Consider the following 19,561-nt stretch of genomic DNA (forward strand, 5'->3'; position numbering starts at 1 on the left):
TTCCTGCATGACTGGGAGTCATTTTGGTGTTTTAACATAACATAACATCAGAGTTGGAAGGGACCTTGGAGGCCTTCTAGTCCAACCCCCTGCCCAGGCAGGAAACTCTACACCATCTCAGTCAGATGGTTATCCAACATTTTCTTAAAAATTTCCAGTGTTGGAGCATTCACAACTTCTGCAGGCAAGTTGTTCCACTTATTAATTGTTCTCACTGTCAGGAAATTTCTCCTTAGTTCTAAGTTGCTTCTTTCCTTGACCAGTTTCCACCCATTGCTTCTTGTTCTATCCTCAGGTGCTCTGGAGAACAGCCCGACTCCCTCTTCTTTGTGGCAACCCCTGAGATATTGGAACACAGCTATCATGTCTCCCCTAGTCCTTCTTTTTGTTAAACTAGACATACCCAGTTCCTGCAACCATTCTTCATATGTTTTAGCCTCCAGTCCCCTAATCACCTTTGTTGCTCTTCTCTGCACTCTTTCTAGAGTCTCACCATCTTTTTTACATCGTGGCGACCAAAACTGGATGCAATATTCCAAGTGTGGCCTTACCAAGGCGTTATAAAGTGGCACTAACACTTCACGTGATCTTGATTCTATCCCTCTGTTTATGCAGCCCAGAACTGTGTTGGCTTTTTTAGCAGCTGCTGCACACTGCTGGCTCATATCTAAATGGTTAACCACTAGGACTCCAAGATCCCTCTCACAGGTACTAGTATTGAGCAAGGTACCACATATACGGTACTGGTTTTGCATGCAGCAGTCCTGGCTTGTTTGTTTGTTTGTTTGCTCGTTTGCTGTGCCGCTTTGTCCTGGTGGAAACGGCAGTGGAGAAGGTCAGGAGGAACTCTGCCAATGCATAATCAAGCCGTTTGATCCAAAATTCAGAGCTAATGGGAAGCCGAATGTGTCCAACTCCAGCCAAAACACAGTTGTGAGCATTGGAAGCCAAATGATCCTGTGCTATCAGCTGATGATGAACAACATATGCAGGGGGGGAAAAGAATTTTGACCGGCCCAGAAATTGCAAAGAAAAACAAAGTAGATGACTTTTTCAGACAGTTTCTTGTCTTGTAAACATCTTAGGGAGATATTCACACTAGCGAGATTCGAACAGCTTGACAGAATAATAAGATATGGGAGAGTCCAATCTATACCATACAATGAGCGTCTCTGCAGACTTGGCACACATCCTATTTGACTGTTGCTTGCATAAGAGGGTGAGAGACAGGTACCTTGGTCCATATACCAAACAGATGACCCATTGGGATCCCCACATCAAAACAACTTACTTTATGTTTAGCCACAACCTGAAAATAACATTTAACACAGCATAGTACTTACCGTATTTTTCGGAGTATAAGACGCACCTTAGTTTTTGGGGAGGAAAATAAAAAAAATGCTGATTGGCTTTTCAGGTCCCGTGATCAAAATTCAGATGCTTTTTTTTTTTTAAATATGCATTTATATCCCACCCTTCTCCGGAGACTCAGGGCAGCTTACACTATGTTAGCAATAGTCTTCATTCTATTTGTATATTTATATACAAAGTCAACTTATTGCCCCCAACAATCTGGGTCCTCATTTTACCTACCTTATAAAGGATGGAAGGCTGAGTCAACCTTAGGCCTGGTGGGACTTGAACCTGCAGTAATTGCAGGCAGCTGTGTTTTAATAACAGACCGCATTAGCAGTCTGACCACAGCAGCTTGGCAACTGCTTCATACTTATGATGGTTGCAGGGTCCCAAGGTCACGTGATCCCCTTTTGCGACCTTCTGACAAGCAATGGGGAATCCAAATTCACTTAACAACCGTGTTCCTAACTTAACCGCAATGATCCACATAACAGCCGAGGCAAGAAAGATTGTAAAATGGGTCAAAATTCACTTAACGAATGTCTTGCCTAACAACAGAGATTTGGGGCTCAATTGTGGTCGTAAATTGAGGATTACCTGAATTTAATCACTGGCTTCGTTTTGACTAATTATAAGGAGGGTTAAAGCCGGCTGCTTAAGATAGTACCAATTTGGCAAACATTGAAACGTCTTTAAAAATTATTTTTAACCAGAGTGCGTGCTATTTCATTACTGTTGCTGAGCTCTTAGAAATGGATTGCTTATTGTGTCTAGTTGTTTATTTTTAAATAGGGCTGTTTAGTCACAAAGATATCACCCCCAGCTCTTGACAACACAGGCTGCGTTTCAACTCGCTGGCTGAGTCTGCTTTATATTCCTTCAAGCGCTAAACAGAATTGATCCGGGGGCCTGATATCGGCAATCCCACACTCTGCGTTCAAATAATTCGGCACGCATTGCTCCCCAGGTCACTCGGAAGCTGATTTAGCATGATCTTTTGAGTTTGGTGGTTTGAAGAAGCTCTCTTCTGCAGTACATCTTCATACTTTTAAATAGGTGTAGAAAAGGAGCTCTGAAAACCTCAGGATGGTGGATTAAAACAGCCATATCCCGCTTCCAAAAATTACAGTCTTTTGTCTGAATGCTTTGTCAGGTTGAAGGACTGTCTATCCATATCCAGGTTTTTAAAAGTAGGGCTGCCCAGTGGTGGGATTCTACCGGTTCTACCCAGTTCGAACAAACAGGTAGCGGCGGTGACAGGAGGCTCCGTCCACCTGCCTGGATGTCATCATGGAAGCTTTGCGCATGCGCAGAAGGCTCTGTGCATGTGCAGAAGTGGCGCTTGTGCTCACATTTCCGAATCGGTAGCGAAGATGCTGGGGCTTCCCATCAAAACCTAGCATCCTAAGTTGCATTAACATAGGGATACACTGAAGATCAAGTGTGGTACTAATACCACTCTATAAAGACCACATCTAGAACACTGCATCCAGGTTTGGTCACCACACTATAAAAAAGTTGTTGACAGTCTAGAAAGAGTGCAGAGAAGAGCAACCAGGATGATTAGGGGACTGGAGACTAAAATATATGAAGAACAGTTACAGGAACTGGGCATGGCTAGTCTAGGGAAGAGAAGGACCAGGGGAGACAGGATAGCAGTCTTCCAATATTTGAGGGGCTGCCACAGAGAGGAGGGGGTGAAGCTATTCTCCAAAGCACCTGAAGGCCAGATAAAGAATAATGGATGGAAATTGATCAAGGAGAGATTCAACCTAGACATAAAGAGAAATTTTCTGACAGTGAGAACAATCAACCAATGGAACAGAAGCTGCCTTCAGAAGTTGTGGGAGCCTCATCCCTGGAGGCTTTCAAGAAGAGATTGGACTGCCATTTGTCAGAAATGGTGTAGGGTCTCCGGCTTGGGTGAAGGATTGGACTAGATGACCTACAAGGTCCCTTCCAACTCTGTTAATCTGTAATCTCTGCCAAGACAGTCACAGCTAGTGATCTGGAAAGTATCTTACTTGCTTTGTGTTAACTTTCAGTTGGTGGGGTTTTTTTGCAGATGTTTCATTACCCTATTAGCATTGATGATATTCCCTAGTTGGGTCATGAAATGTTGCCAAGAAAACAATTAAGCTCATACCGCACCAAGGACCCCACACCCTGGAAAGTTAACACAAAACAAGTAAGATTTTTTTTTTTAGATTGCTATTGTCTTCTATTGATGCTTTCATTGATATTTTTTTCCTTTTGTGGACTTTAACCAAAGGCAAACATCCAACTGTGAATCAAATTAGACCAAATAGTGTTCAATTCTGGCTCCTTCTGCACTGCCACAAACTTCAACACCAAAACTATTTCCAAGATTTTCAACCTGGGAACCTGTTCTTCAAGGATCTTCCCCTTCTTCCCCCTTCAGCCAGCCAATGCTCTCTCCAAGTTGCCAATCATCCAGTGCTAAAGTAAGGTCTTCTCAACACTTCTTCTGCCTGTGTATATTTCTCAACCTCTCCTACTTTATTAAGTGGTGTGGACTTCAACGGGTAGAATTTCCCAGAGCAGCATTCTGCGAGTTGAAGTCCACCCATCTTAAAGTTTGCTGGCTGGGGAATTCTGGGAGTTGAACTCCACAACTTGCTGCTGCAGTTGAAAAATGTCAATCTAGATGAACCATTTGACCCACAACTGTAAATCAAACCCAGTCCAGAAGTGGTATTCAGCCGGTTTGTACCGGTTTGTACCGGTTCGCGGGAACCAGTAGCAGACATTTTGAGTAGTTTGGAGAACCAGCGAATACCACCTCTGGCTGGCCCCACCTTCCCAACCCTGCTGTTCCCTTTTTTTTTTTAGCTCAGCTGATTCGCATGGCAGAGCGGATTGCCGTGCTTCAACGGAGCTAAACAAGGGCTCAGCTCACCAGCGCTGACACTGAGGGTGGTCTTTGATTGCTGCACACGTGCACAAAGCACTCTCTCATAGAACCGGTAGGAAAAGATTTGGAATCCTACCATTGACCCAGTCAATCCATCGCCACACCTTCTGAAGTCAATTGGCTCAGAGCACCATGACTGCTGGAAACTCCACAGCACTTTGAGAACATCTAAGGGTAAAGCCAGTGTTGGTCTTCAAAGAAAAGATCGGCAGCCATTTATCCAGGATGCAATAAGGTCTCCTGCCTTGGGCAATGGGTTGGACTAGAAGACCTCCAAGGTCTCTTCTAGCCTTAAGATTCTATGTTTCTAAGGATCACTGGCAGCATCAAAGGTTTTTCCATGGCAGTGAAGATTCCTTGCATTCAGCTTTAGTGGGAAGACCTAGGAATACCAAACTCGCAAACTTTCTTCCGGTTTGGGGACAGTCCTCAAATAAGCATTTTGACTCAAGGGTTCTGATTCGAATAGAACAACACTGGACCCCTGGGCCCGAAGTCATTTAGATGGTATGGACCCACATGTCCCATGTTCACACTTCCTTTTATACAATGCTGAAATGTTTGCTCCTAGCCCACACCTCTTTTTGACAGTTGGAAATCCATCAGTTAGGCTGGCTGGAACGAGAAGATACCAAACTGGGAGGAGGGAAACGTGTGTTCCGGTTCCCACCTTATTTAGACTCATTGCAGGAATACCTATTCTTTTCTCTTTTCTCTCTGTAGCTACAGCCATTCTTTTCAAGGCTTTCTGATTTTCACGCTGTGCAGGGAGCCCTCTTCTGGAGAAACAGAACAAGCATTGGTGGTTTCTAGGTATCTCTGTCTCTCTGGGTGTGCTTTATAATTCACTGCATTTCTTCAAAAAACTTCAACAGTGTATCATTTTTAGCTTTACTTCCCTTTGCAATGAAAGCTCAATCTATTATTTTTGTGTTCATGCACCAGCTTAAATAATGATGTACTTTTATTTCCTGGCCATCAGTTGGTTGGGCTCACCCAATGTTCTGACAGCTAGTTTGCAAACTACAATCTCTGTTTCCATATATCACATCTGACAAAAAACCTAAATGAATCAGGCTTTGGTGTGCTGCAGTGTGTGGATCCAGACAAGCTAAGGCTACTCAACTAACCAGGGCTAAAAAACCAGCCATGGCTTAATGTAACATTTGAAGCCAGGCATCTTCAAAACTTAGCTGTCATGGCTGCCAACCAGCAATGAAGCTTGTCATACCTCAAAACTATGACAGATAGATCCTATTTTGTGTCACCTGCTGGACAGCCTATCTTCTCCCAGAATCCCATTTGCATAGAGTTTATTGCAGCCTGCTAATGATACATCAGCATACTAAAAAGCAGAGACATCAGCCTGCCAACAAAACTGCATATAGTCAAGATGATGGTTTTCCCAGTTGCAATAGATGGCTGTGAAAGTTGGATCATAAGAAAGGCTGAGTGCCAGAGAACTGAGGCCTTTGAACTCTGGTGCTGGAGAAGACTCCTGCAAGTCCCTTCGACTCCAAGGCAATCAAACCAGTCAGTCCTAGAGAAGATCAACCCTGACTTCTCTTTAGAAGGCCAGATCCTGAAGAAAAAACTCAAATACGTTGGCCACCTAATGAGAAGGAAAGACTCACTAGAGAAAAGCCTAATTCTGGGAACGATGGAGGGCAAAAGAAGAAGGGGACGGCAGAGCATGAGGTGGCTGGATGCAGTTACTGAAGCAGTAGGCGTGAGCTTAAATGGACTCCAGAGGATGGTAGAGGATAGGAAGGCATGGAGGAACATTGTCCATGGGATTGCAATGGGTCGGACATAACTTTGCAACTAACAACAACAATGACACATCATAAAAAAGGGCTAACACTGTCTATTGGGCATCTTGAAGTATCTGCTTCTTTCTCATCTTATGTCTCTTAACCAGAAGAAGCCTCAGCTCTGCTGCTTCTCTGCTTGTGGGATTTTCTACGGTATCTTGACAACTCAACTAGATCCATCTTGGAGATTTGAGAAAGGGAGGCCCATGTAGCAAAAAGGACAGTGAGGGAAAGTTGTGTTTGAGTTGATTTGACCTCACAAGGGAAGAGGGGTATCATAACTTGTGGGAGGCCATATATACTCTCTCCTCTTTGCAAATGGTCAAAACCCACCCGTGTGAAAAGTATGTGCGCCAGATACGGGACAGGGGGAGTCACTCCCATCCTGATGCAACTCCAAAACTACAGCAAAAGGACATACAGCCTAGCTCTAACCTGCCAATGTTGCCTCTGTGTGGACACATAGTCATCTGTACGTACACAGAATGTGTGAAGGTGCCCAGATCAAAAGCTCATCAAGCCACTTCAACCTCAGTTTCCCCAATCTTAGAAGCAGAAACATCAAAGAATGATCTAGCAGCATGCTGGGGAAAAAGTAACAAAACTAATTCAGCTAATTTCTGCAGATTTAGACCTAAAGACCTGTGCACCAGCTATTATTTTACTCTTTAATCACTGTAACTGCCAAACTGGAGATTTTCACATGTCTTTGAAGGATGCTTTGCATTGAAAGGCATTAGGGCAACGGATGTCTTCTCCATCAATTGATCAAAACCAAAGTTTGCCATTTCCGGACTGGATATCAAGGAAGGAAACGTGAATGCTGCTGAACAGGAAAAATAATATATTACTGCCACAGACGAACCATGCTAGACAGCTTGGTGCAAGTAACTTCACCCCTTCCTTACAGCTTGCAGTCCCAGAAGCATTAAAGTTCTTGAAAGTTGAGTAAAACGGTTTTTATCAAAATAACTCCTGCAACAACTTTCCTTCTCCTTCCAGCTCGCCAGCTGTTGCAGAGTCTTCTCCAGACCTCTTTCTCCCAATATTTCTACCACATACTAAGACTTGTTGAAGTGCAACATGGCGAGCAGACTGTCGTTATTTCCTAACTGAAGGGAATAGCTTCCTACTGCGGAGCGCAAGCCGTGCGCCTCTCTGCCCAGACAGATTGGCACATTGTCAGAGTTAGCTCATTCATCTGTTTCATGTTAACTTCCCACCACAAAATAGGATCTTGGGGGTTAAGATCCCAAATAAAGTTGGAAATCACAAAGCCCTATGTTTCAATTTTCTAATAAGCGACATTTAAGAGACGACAATATGGATTTTTTTCCACGAAAGCCATGAAATACAGCCAAGAGGAAAGTGAATTGGCTTTCCTCCATTGTCCTTATCCATAGGAATTAGGGGGTCGGAACAGAACCTTAATCAACCAACGTGATTTAGAGGAGGAATTTTCTCTTTCTTGCTGGCTGTGGATCCTGCTTGCCCTTCCTTAAAAGAACAAGCTAGCATTTACAGTCATCCTACTCGATTGGTGAAGCTGAGATCTAGCGACTTGCCTAAAGCCACTGAAGAAGAAGTTTCAGAGAAGAGTAACTCTAACCCCAATCCTAACTCATGATATGCCATTTGCTAAATAAATAAATAGAGAGGAGCAGTATGGAATTGGATAATCAAGACCTTTTCCCTTTCCTTTCATCCAAACGTCTCGAAGTCAAACTATCAGCATCCTAAAAAACCAGTTCTCCAGATCAAAACAATCACGTTTTCCTTGCTTTAACAATGACTTCAAGCGTCGCACCCTTGGCAGAGCAAATCCATTCAGGCATTTGAGGGGTGGGGGGGCGGCTTTCCACTAAGTCATGGTTTGTTTAATCACAGTTTCCTCCATCAAACACAGTTGGAGTGCTGAACTGACAGCTATGGCTTACAGATCACAATCGGCAGGTTGGGGTAACGCATTAAACCCAAACGAAAGCAAATTGGGAGTATTGTTAGCCTGACATTAGATCGCAACCTTCAGTCTGAATGGCTAACCAGAGCTGAGTCCACCTTAGCTCTTCAATCATTTTGGTTAAGATTCCTAATCAAGTTGCACAAGGAGTGAATCAACACTGCATCTCTAGCACTAAGCATCACTGTTTAGTGTCTAATTTACACGATCCCATCATTTGAACATGAAGACACTGCAGTAAACATCCCATCACTCTAAACATTGGTTGCTGAAACCATTGTCTGCTACACTACCAGCCAAGATTCCAATTTCCCACTTTTTTTTTTAAAAAAAAAATCATTTTACTGGGTACTACTGGGAAAAAGTCAACTTTCAGTATCCCAATGCTCCCCAATCTCTCTTCAATAGAAATCCAGAGGACTGATCTCTGGAAATTTCCTTCTGGACAACCCAGGATCCTACTTTGCATTGAGCCCACACTGTTGTGTTTGGAGATTGTGTGTCAGAATCCCTTAAAAGTGTGAATGCAGCATCAGCGCAATCAAAGCAACCAAAACAGGCAAGGTTTTGTGACTGCTTTGATCTGCCACAAACGAGAGGAGGGAAAGAAGTTAGTGAGAAGAAGGCATCCCCCTCTTAGGAGGCGAACATGTGCTTTGCATACTTAAGTTCCAGGTCCAGACTTTAACACAGGGGGCAAAAATGGTCAGGTATGCAGTGATGGGATAGGAGGGAAAAATCCTGCTCTCTGCTTTGGATACTGGAGAATAATGCAACATAAACGCTGAATTAGTTGGACACCCGGTCCAATGGCTAGAAAGCTGTTGTTTTCTGCCACTTCCAACCTCAAGGGTTAAATCCAAAGCAAGCCTGATCCCCAGACCTAAAAAGGAATTAGTTTATTATTATTATTTCTACGCCTGAGTATCCAACCCTCGAATGGAAAAAGATAGTAGCCGAAGCACTTTCACCTCCTAAGGAGAAGCCAGACGCGGCAAGGCAAAGGAGCTCACACACCAGAGGGAAACTCGCAACATCATGTCACACGCCACAACAAATCACCCTTCGGTACAACACCAGACCTTCCTCCCCGCTCAAAAAAAATAAATCTGTGGGTATCTTCCCAGAAGGAAGACTCGCTCTCCCGCCCCCGACCCCCCCAGCCCCCGCCCACCACAGCAGACAGGAGTTTAGAAGTTGCAGTCTTGCTAGATCCTTGGTTTTTGACAGACAGGAACAGAAGGATATCACAGCAGCCTCTGGATTTTAAAAAGGCTGGGTGTCTTCCTCCCCACACCCCACCCTGGCCCCATTCCACCCTTTTTGCTGGCTTTCTGGAAAGGGGAAAGAGGATATATGATAGTTGAGAAGAAACCGGGGGGGGGGAAGGAAAGGGGGCAGAGATAGTGACTAATGCTCGATTTTTGCAAATCCACTAAGGATTTGGGAGGAGGACTCTGAAGAAGGAGCTCCGACAATCTCTTTTCTTTTTCCGTTAAATTCTTCCCCGTTCTAAATTTCTTTCCAGGGAGGGTGGAACCAGATGAGGAGCTGCTTGTAACGGATATCTCTCCCCCCCCCATGCCCCCACCCACCCCCAAAAAAAGGCACAGGAAAAAAAGAAGCAGCAAATCAAAGTTGAAGCATATTAAAACAGATGGGGGGGGGACAAAATTTCCCCTGGTGCTTGCTCCCCATTCGAGCCGCTGCTTCACTTCTGTAAATAGGGGGATAAAATAACCTTTGCGTGTGCATGCTCAAGCCCACCCGTCTACGCGCACAGCTACGGTACCCACAAATGTACGTGTGGGTCTGTGGGTGTCTTTATCCCTGGGATTGGAGACTAACCCGGCATGTCTGTCTCACAGAAGCTTTTCTCACATCCTCTGCACAGGGTTTCTAGTCAGCCCCTGAGAAATCAGACACTTCCAAAGAGCCAGATGCAAAAAAGAGAGAGGAGAGAGAGAGAGGAACGGAAGAATCAGAGGGAGAGAGGGAGGGGGAAGGAAAAAAAAAAACCCACAGAAATGCTAAAAGAAACCCCACACAGTTTCAAGGACCAAAATCACTAGAACCGGATGCCTTACCTGGCAGAGGATGAAGGCGACCGTAAGTTGAATGTTGTGCTGCATTGTGTTAGCTTAGAAGCTACCTGAGGTATTTTCCTGCATGCGCTCAGATGCACTGAGCATATTTTCCGCTGTGGAACAGCCTTTGAGGAGAGGCAGAGCGCGAGAGAGGGGGAGAGAGAGAGAGAGAGAGAGAAAGAGAGAGAGAGAGAGACTGGGAGACTGTCTTGAGAGCTGGCCAACTTCCCAAATAGAGAGCAACATCACCACCAAAGCATTGGATAAAGGCTGATGACCAGAACCAATAGCTGCACAAGGATCCTTTCTTCACCAATGTTCTCCTTTTTCTTTCTTTCTTTCTTTTCTTTTTTTTTTTCCTTTTGCATTACACAGCTTGGGCACGGTCCCCACTCGCCAAATGCAATTCTTTCAGAAAAGCTCCATGCAAACGGGGAAAGAAGGAAGAAAGTCGCTGCTTAAGAAATCACACGTTTCGTGCAGTGGGTTTTTGAAAGGCAGGCACAGTTCGCCGCTTCCCCTTCCCCTGCTCCAGATTTGCACTGGAGGGCATTGTCAGCCCTGGCAGCCAGTGTGGCAGCAAACATGGCATTTTCTTTAGGGGGGGTGGGGGTGGGAATATTAATTGGGAGGGCTTTATTCTGAATAAATCAAAGTCAAGGCCACCACCGGCTTTGGATACTTCCAAAGTGTTGGAAAGTCTGAGCCGGCCAAGTCCCTTCCATGGAGACCAGAAATCCTGACTGGGTTTTCACTCCCTCTTACAAATGAAAGGGAAGACAGACCGAGTGGACTTGATGGGAAAGATCCAACCCAGGGCCAGAGTTAGGGTTGGACTCCGTTCTTTTAGCATTTAGCATTTAGTATTTATTGGCCAAGTGTGACTGGACACACAAGGAATTTGTCTTGGTGCATATGCTCTCAGTGTACACAAAAGAAAAGATACTTTGATCAAGGTACAACATTTACAACACAAATGATAGTCATAGGGTACAAATTTAACACTTAATGATACAACACTTAACGATAATCATAGGGTACAAATAAGCAATCAGGAACAATTAATATCAATATAAATCATAAGGATTACCAGCAACAAAGTTACAGTCAAACAGTCCTAAATGGAAGGAGATGGGTGATGGGAACGATAAGAAGATTAATAGTAGTGCTGATTTAGTAAATAGTTTGACAGTGTTGAGGGAATTATTTGTTTAGCAGAGTGATGGCCTTCAGGAAAAAACTGTTCTTGTGTCTAGTTGTTCTGGTGTGCAGTGCTCTATAGCATCGTTTTGAGGGTAGGAGTTGAAACAGTTTATGTCCTGGATATGAGGGGTCTGTAAATATTTTCACGTCCCTCTTCTTGATTCATGCAGTATACAGGTCCCGGATGACAGTTTTCAACACTCTTATCTCCTTGCAGAAGATTCTTCAAAGTTGTCCCCCGGGCCAAAATCTGTGAAGCACGCTTGGATTTGGAATACAGGACCTGGAATGTCAAAAGACAGCATCGTGAACATAACCAATTTCAGTCCTACGTACCACAACCCTGCAAAGCAAGCCAGTGTTGCCTCACAACAAAATAAGAGTTGCCGCTGAGGGAAAGGTTTTCTTTCCAAATAATGGCAGAGCCTCCTCTAATATAAGCACAGTGTAAAATGAATGTTAGACTTTCTGTCCTCAACCCCGAATATTTTCCCCTTTTTATTCAATAACAACACTGATGTTTAAAACTAAAGCCAATATGGCTTCTAGAACAGTTGTAAACCAAAGCCGAAAGGCAAAATGTGATTCAAATTAGACATAACGCTTGCCAGGTGTACCTCAAACCAAGGGTGAAATCCAACAGGTTCTGACAGGTTCTGAAGAACCGGTAGCGGAAATTTGGAGTAGTTTGGAGAACCGGTAATGGAAATTACTGGAAAAGAATGGCATTTTTTTTTTTACTACTGGTTCTGTGGGCGTGGCTTAGTGGGCGTGGTGTGGCTTGGTGGGTGTGGCTTGGTGGGCATGGCAGGGGAAGGATACTGCAAAATCCCCATTCCCTCCCCACTCCTGGGTGTAGAATATTACAAAATCTCCATTCCCACCCCACTCTGGGACCAGCCAGAGGTGGTATTTGCCGGGTTCTCCAAACTACTCAAAATTCCCACTACCGGTTCTCCAGAACCTGTGAGAACCTGCTCAATTTCACCCCTGGTCCAGAGTCAGACTCAATGGCTCAATATAACCAAATGAACAGATTATGATCAGGCAAAATATCTGAATAAATGGGGAATTCTGAACTGGGGAGCTGTCAAACTCAGTCCAAGAATGACATAGACTGAGCAATTCAGCTGGAATTTAGTTCTTTATTTGCTTGCACAAAAATAGACAGAATCTTGCCAGGCTAAAGCCTTGCTACTTGAATCCTAATTCTAAAATATATCCTGGGAGATTCTACGGAGTGCCTATCCTAAATTTCTTTCTCTGATCCAGTTCTGGGCTGTGTTGTCTCTTGTCTAACCACCCTCCTTGCTTGGAATATGCTGCCTCCTTCCTGGAAAACTACTGCTTTACTGTAGTCTCTCACACCTCCTCCCCGTTCGTAGACACAATCCATCACAAGAGCAAACCACAGGGAGTTTGCTACTCACATACAACAACCACCAGGCACATCAACTATAAACCAGCATGCTCTGATTTACTTCGATCTGACTTGGAGGAAGCTGCAAAGCTCATTGGTCCAGTCCAAAGCACGTCACATTTTGACCGGGTACTGGCTTAGCCATCATTTTCTGAGCGGGAAGGGCTATAAAGACTTCCTGTTCCAGCCACATCGGTCGTTACCTTTACCAGCCATACATTTGTTCTGTGGTTCTGAACTGGCAGCCCCCAGCTGGAGCAACACCACTTAAATCCCAGGGTGTATGCAGCTCAACTGCTTTAATGCTTCTCGAATCACTGTCTGTGTAATATACAAGCCCTACCACAGACGTGAGAAGAAGAAGAAGAAAAATCCCTCGTCTGTCCAGCACATAAAACAGCTGAGATGTGTATCTGGATGTTGCTTGTGTGTACATGACCAGAATAGCTACAAGGCTCAGGCCTCCTGAATGACCAATCTCCAGGACCACATGTGATCAGTAGGTTTGATGCCTTCTCCGTTGCTTCTGAAAGCTGCATTCATACATTCCATTAACCCACACAGGGTTTCTGTTTCAGTGCATGAAATTGATTCTCTGTGTAGGCATGGACACTCACCCGATGTTTTGAGTAATACACCCATGGAAAACAACTCCGCAGCAGGTAGATTCCTCAAAGAACAATGTATTGGATACATCGTATTGGATACATCATATTGGCACAACTGGTGAAAGCCGACTCTGAAAGTTCCCGTGGCTTTCACCTGATTAAAAAGTACAAGTTTCCCCTTTTCTTCCAAGTCATTGGTCACACTGTCCAATCAGAGTGTTGACTGGTTGCTTGGTTACTTTAGTCCTCCTCTGGCCAGCTACCTGTGAGAATGTCCTTGGTTCCCACAGGAAAACTTTATTGTTTTGGCTACAATACCCCATCTATCTATTTTCCGCCAGGGGTGAAATCCAATTTTTTTTTTACTACCGGTTCTGGGGGTGTGGCTTGGTGGGCATGGCAGGGGGAAGGATACTGCAAAATCTCTGGGACAAGACAGAGGTGGTATTTGCCAGTTCTCCAAACTGCTCAAAATTTCTGCTACCGGTTCTCCAGAACCTGTCAGAACCAGCTGAATTTCACCCCTGTTTTTCCCCCCTCCCTCTGTTGTGTGGCAACCCTGAAGCCTCCAAGATGGCCTCAGCCAGGTTAACTTCAGGATTGACACCCACATCAGCACACTGGGAAGGGCAGGAGGAGCATGTTCCATTCAGTGGTGGGATGGAAGGAAATGAGACTCAGCATCTCAGCAGAAATAGGGAAACCCCTGCAAGAGCAGACCTGGAAGTCACAGAGAAACGAGGTTGTTGGCTGCATCCAGGCTGCTCCTCTTGCCTGCTGACAAGTGTTTGCACTGACCAGAACAGTACTTGTACAAGTCTGCCATCACAAGAGGTTGAGAACTTGATATACATAGACGATCCTCGACTTACGGCCACAACCGAGCCCAAAATTTCAGTTGCTTAGCCGGAAAGTTGCTAAGTAAATTTGGCCCCAATTTATGACCTTTCTTGCCACAGTTGTTAAGTGAACCACTGCAGCCGTTAAGTGGATCACACAATCGTAAACAAATCCAGCTTCGCCCATTGACTTTGCTTGCCGGAAGCCAGATGGGAAGGTGGTGGGTGGTGAACACATGACTCCAGGATGCTGCAACCATCATTAATTGCATGCCGGTGGCAAGTGCCCGGATTTTGATCGCATGACCATGGGGATGTCACAACAGTGTGAAAAACAGTCCTAAGTCAGTGCTGTTGTAACTTCGCACGGTCACTAAAGGAATAATTGTAAATCCAGGACTATCTGTCCTATATGGTTTCCATGATGTTTCCTTCCTTTTTCCTTTTTCTCTTTCTTTCAGTATCTTGTATCTTCATTGTAGTATTTTTATATGTTGCTGGAAGGCATCTGTTGAGGATTGCATGTGGGACCCAACATTGCTGTATTTAATTTCTACTGAAAGTCATGGCAGAATTGATAGAAGAATGTTAGAGTAAAAAAATTCTGTGGAAAAAAGAAGAGAAGAGAAGAGAAGGGAAGAGAAGAGAAGAGAAGAGAAGAGAAGAGAAGAGAAGAGAAGGGAAGGGAAGGGAAGGGAAGAGAAGAGAAGAGAAGAGAAGAGAAGAGAAGAGAAGAGAAGAGAAGAGAAGTTTTCTGCATTGTTATGTCACATATCAACATTCCCAGAGAGAAGAAGAGAGAATACAGAAAGAAGAGAGGAGGCAGGAGAGGAGAGGAGAGGAGAGGAAGAAACAGAGAGCAGGAAAAAGACAAAGGGGAGAGAGGAGGGGAGGAGAGAGGAGAAGGAGGGAAGAGAAGAGACAAAAGAAGAGGAAGAGAAGGTGAAGAGAAGAGACAGGGTGAAGAGACAGATAGCAGAGAAGAGACAGAGGAAGAGAGGAGGGAGAGGAGAGAAGAGAAGAGAAGAGAAGAGAAGAGAAGAGAAGAGAAGAGAAGAGAAGAGAAGAGAAGAGAAGAGAAGAGAAGAGAAAAATATTCCTAAGAAACCGTCATGGACTTCTCCATGTACTGGCTATGAGCCAATTCTGATTCAAAGGTCAACAAAACTAAACAAACATTCCTTTTTTTAAAAGAAAAAGAAAAAATTGTAATGAAAGATTGTTTGTCAAAGAATGGAAAGTGATATCCCAGAATCTGAGCAATTTCGTTTTCAGAAATTCCCTTACTGTCTTCCCAGAACGGGCCCATTGCGTGAAAATATTACCATGAAGATTTCCCCATCCACCAAAGTATTAATTGTACGAAGGAGACCTTATAATATTAATGTAATCACAACTTGTAGAGTTATGGAAACGGAGCTTAAATATACACTGGAGGTCTTCTTCTCCAAATACAGTTATCAAAATACATTTGGGGTGTCTGTTTGTAGATTTAAGGCTGCATTTGAAGCTCCAACCCTACGATGCTACATAAGATGATAACATTCAGTTGACCTTGTCTGACCTCAAGAGCTCTCTTAGATGAGATGCCACTAAGAAATGGTAGAACTTTTAGATTAAGAAATCCAGAAAGCTGGACTGGACGAGGTCAGTGACAAATGATGCCTACATTCTCATGCAAGCAGGGAGGGGGAGAGGGAGGGAGGGAAGGAAGGAAGGAATCTATTTGGTGTTCAAGCAACTTTCCCTCACTTCCTGTAAGGAAGAAGAGGGGAAGGTAGAGGAGGATGGAAGGAAGGAAGGAAGGAAGGAAGGTGTCGTGTCCCACTCCTCCGCTGACGGCTGGGTCCGGGAAATCCGAATCAGGCGTGCCTCTGCAGCTCTGTCCAAAGTCCTAGCAAAGTCCTCAGAGCAGGCAGGAGACCAGTAAGTGACTTCAGCAAGATAAGTTTGACTTTTTGCCTGACTCAGAGACTGCCAGAAAGTAGCTCCTTTATATAGGCCATGGGGTGTGGCACCATGACTCAGCACTCATTAAGGCCTGCCCCTCCCTTCCCTCTGCAGCCTCCGCCTCTCCAATCTTCTGATGCGAGGGTCACACCAATCAGCTGTTCTTGGGAGTAAACCTTCCTCAGGCTCACCTGCTGTGGAGGAGGGAGGAGAGAGGAGGGAGGAAGGAAGGAAGGAATCTATTTGGTGTTCATAACTTTCCTCACTTCCTGTAAGGAAGAAGAGGGAAGGTAGAGGAGGATGGAAGAAAGGAAGGAAGGAAGGAAGGTGTCGTGTCCCACTCCTCCGCTGACGGCTGGGTCCGGGAAATCCGAATCAGGCGTGCCTCTGCAGCTCTGTCCAAAGTCCTAGCAAAGTCCTCAGAGCAGGCAGGAGACCAGTAAGTGACTTCAGCAAGATAAGTTTGACTTTTTGCCTGACTCAGAGACTGCCAGAAAGTAGCTCCTTTATATAGGCCATGGGGTGTGGCACCATGACTCAGCACTCATTAAGGCCTGCCTCCTTCCCTCTGCAGCCTCCGCCTCTCCAATCTTCTGATGCGAGGGTCACACCAATCAGCTGTTCTTGGGAGTAAACCCTCCTCAGGCTCACCTGCTGTGGAGGAGGGGGAGGGGTCTAGCTGCTCCGTTTGCCTGGGCATGGAGTCAGGGCTGGGGCAGGGAGATTCTCCTTCTGCAGTTTGTGTGGGCATGGAGCCAGGACTGGGACCGGGAGGCATACATTCCTCAGTGTGCGGGAGCAGGTAAGAAGGCCCCGGCTGCTCTGAGGGCGGGCAAGACACAACAGAAGGAAGGAAGGAAGGAAGGAAGGAAGGAAGGAAGGAAGGAAGGAAGGAACATTCCCTCACTTCCTGTAAGGAAGAAGAAGGGGAGGTAGAGATGGATGGATGGATGGATGGATGGATGGATGGATGGATGGATGGATGGATGATTTACTTTATTGTCATTGCGCATAGTACAATGAAATTAAAAGCCATATTCAGTGTACATTATAACTATAAAAATAAAAACACAAACATACATCCTTTACATTCTATATAATTGAAATTGAAAACCTGATATCGCATGATGGATGAATGGAAGGAAGGAAGGAAGGAAGGAAGGAAGGAAGGAAGGAAGGAAGGAAGGAAGGAAGGAATTGAAGGAGGGAAGGATGAAATATATGAAGATGACATAGACTGGTAACAGAAATGTTCATTCAACCTTAACCCACAAACTCAAATATCAATATACTACATATTTTGTGAGCTGGATAAGCTTGTGTATAACACAATCAATTATTCCACCTCTTAGCTCTTTTACAGGGCCATTGAGAGTAAGAAATATTCCTCCTTTTGTTTTTTCTTGTCTGGATTACAAAAGGAGTGGGGTAGACATCAAAAGTCTGTTTAAGTGGCTCGGTGCATTTGTAATCAGCCAGCTTGGGAATCACATCACAATCTCCATTTCTCTGTTATTTTGAGTCTTTTATTGATATATTTCTCCAGGAATAGCAACTTTAAAAGTTTAAAAGTAATCATAATTGCAAATCTGCCTTGTATGCAGATTTTGCTAGGGCCAGCCAGTATTTGTGATGAAAACTTGACACAATTAACCTTAGCCATTAAAATAAACCTTCAGAAATGAATGAATGAATGAATGAGTGAGTGAGTGAGTGAGTGAGTGAATGAATGAATGAATGAACGAACGAACGAACGAACGGACGGACGGACGGACGGACGGACGCTGTGGAAACATGCATATATACATGTAGCAGAATAATTCAGTTATCAATTCAGGAAACAATACCATGAAGGGTAGGAGAAAACAGATTTATTTGTGTAAAGGTTCCGTCCATTCACATGGAGAAAAATCTGAACCCCAAGTTAGACTAAGGGTGTGACTTTTATACGTTTTGCAACTACAGAGTCAGGCACAGTAGAAAAGGAGTTTACATATTTGGTTATTCTTCACATACTTCCATATATGGCAGATAACTTATACCATCTGTTACTTTTGGTACACTCTTCTTGCAATATTTGTGTTACAGGAATTATCTAGTACATAGGTCAATAAGCTTATTTAGCAAGTTTTCTGTACTTTCCAAGGGATTGCAACAGAATAACTTCGGCAAGCATTATCATTTCTGCTAAAACATAATAAGAGCATTTATAAAACCATATAGATTATGAGCATTCACTTGTGGGGTATCCTTAATTTTATAGGGTCTTTTGTAGCCTGCCTCATACATACGCTTACAACTGACTTACAAGAAGAATTGGGACTAGAATTTCCATTGCTAAGCAAGCAATGATATGAAAATATTATCTCTAATTCCTTGTAGCTGTCACATCCATAGTTCTTAAAGGTTGACTTCTAGTTTCAGGGATCGATTGTGTGATTATGATTTGACTTCTATATTTGACAGTGTTCTAGATTTTTGTCACAGTTTTCTTGTATACAAAATTTCATTTTATGTCTAATTCCATTTTATATCTAATTCCAGAATCTCATTTTAGGTCTTAATTCTTTTTTGTTCTGTTCTGGTTCTTGACTATAATAAAATCAGTTGGGGTAGCATACAAAGATCATCAGCAAGTACCATGAACTTGATTTCTGCATGAAGTTTACTCTGGAGGAAGATGTAAACCACCTTGGCTTAATCTGAAGGTTCTTCAGATGAACTACTATCATTGCCCCACAATGGTCAGCAGTGACCAAGTTGGAAAAGGATTACTGGGGTTCAAAATCTGAACCTCCAAACAGAATCCAAACTGCACTAATCTAAAGACGGCTAAACGGATACACCTTACAAAGCCAAATCGTTGCAAAATACTTAATATATGGGGGTGAGCCTATTTGTAATTAATTCAGACACACATCGCAGTTATATAATTCATAACATTCTCCCCAGTTCTTTGGGATTTCTTTGGAAAATCAAAGATAATTAGGGGGGTGTAGGCTAAAATTATTGAGGCCTTTGAATGATGGTGCTGAAGAAGACTCCTGCGAATCCCTTGGACTGCAAGGCGATCCAACCGGTCAGTTCTAGAGGAGATCAACCCTGACTGCTCTTTAGAAGGCCAGATCCTGAAGAGGAAACTCAAATACTTTGGCCACCTAATGAGAAGGAAAGACTCACCGGAGAAGAGCCTAATGCTGGGAAAGATGGAGGGCAAAAGAAGAAGGGGATGGCAGAGAACGAGGTGGCTGGATGGAGTCACTGAAGCAGTAGGTGTGAACTTAAATGGACTCCAGAGGATGGTAGAGGACAGGAAGGCCTGGAGGAATGTTGTCCATGGGGTCGCGATGGGTCGGACATGACTTCGCAACTAACAACAACTACAAGAC

General features: G+C 44.1%; 1 protein-coding gene across 1 annotated transcript in view; it reads right to left on the reverse strand.

The window, feature by feature from the left end:
- Positions 1–10,352, reverse strand: part of CDH13 (cadherin 13) — a 567,998-nt gene extending 557,646 nt beyond the window's left edge. Inside the window, exon 1 of the mRNA XM_058155303.1 lies at positions 10,153–10,352. Coding sequence (XP_058011286.1) covers positions 10,153–10,197 — 45 coding nt within the window. The 5' untranslated portion in view covers positions 10,198–10,352. The remainder of the gene's footprint in view (positions 1–10,152) is intronic.
- Positions 10,353–19,561: the final 9,209 nt, after the last annotated feature.

Source organism: Ahaetulla prasina, chromosome 12 (genome assembly GCF_028640845.1).
Source record: "Ahaetulla prasina isolate Xishuangbanna chromosome 12, ASM2864084v1, whole genome shotgun sequence".
Lineage (NCBI taxonomy): Eukaryota > Metazoa > Chordata > Lepidosauria > Squamata > Colubridae > Ahaetulla > Ahaetulla prasina.